Here is a 647-nt window from a genome sequence, read left to right as displayed (position 1 = left end):
AGCTAATCTAGTTTTTATTTGTATAAGAATTTTTATAGTTCTTCCTAAATTGACATTAATCAGAACTGCATGGTATTAAGTATACATATTCTTGATTCATTTTTCACAGACATAAAAATGGTTCCTAAATTTTGTAATCAATACATTTTTAGAATTTAGTTATCAATAAATTTTAGAATTTAGTTTTCAAAAACCTGTTTATAACTGAAAATTTTACTTTTAAAATGTTTTTATTATATTATTATAATTTTGTTTTCACAATAATTTACATATATACATTTTTGTCAGATTATTACTTAGTTCAACTCTTCAGTTGTACATTTTTAATGTTATTTATGATTCATTTTGATGCTTATTGCCATTCCATTTATGTATATTTATTGTTTATTTTTTATTTAACAGGAATATATTGCTTTGGAACATGAAATGAATGAAAAAGCTCTTATTTATCGAAAATTATCAAAATTAGTCGATTCAAAGAGCAGTATAAGTATAGCTTTTGAATCCTGGAAGGAAATAGAAGCATTATGGAAGAAATTAGAACTTCAGGTGAGATTTTAATACTATACCCTTTCTGGTGAGAATTTAATGTTTTTTACCTCTTAAATAAGTCATTTTTATTTTCATTTAGGAAATGATTTATTTAT

At 22.4% G+C, this 647-nt stretch overlaps 1 protein-coding gene across 1 annotated transcript in view; it reads left to right on the top strand.

The window, feature by feature from the left end:
• The window catches only part of Msp300 (Muscle-specific protein 300 kDa), a gene marked incomplete in the record, with an annotated part of 315,787 nt that overhangs the window by 247,286 nt on the left and 67,854 nt on the right, over positions 1 to 647 (top strand). Inside the window, 1 exon segment of the mRNA XM_067045109.1 lies at positions 403 to 549. Within this exon segment, the coding sequence (XP_066901210.1) occupies positions 403 to 549 (147 nt within the window).

This window comes from Halyomorpha halys, unplaced genomic scaffold (genome assembly GCF_000696795.3).
Source record: "Halyomorpha halys isolate HHAL.00 unplaced genomic scaffold, Hhal_1.1 Scaffold618.1, whole genome shotgun sequence".
Taxonomy (NCBI): domain Eukaryota; kingdom Metazoa; phylum Arthropoda; class Insecta; order Hemiptera; family Pentatomidae; genus Halyomorpha; species Halyomorpha halys.
The sequence above is the reverse complement of the archived record's forward strand: the minus strand, read 5'-3'. Positions and strand labels throughout refer to the sequence as shown.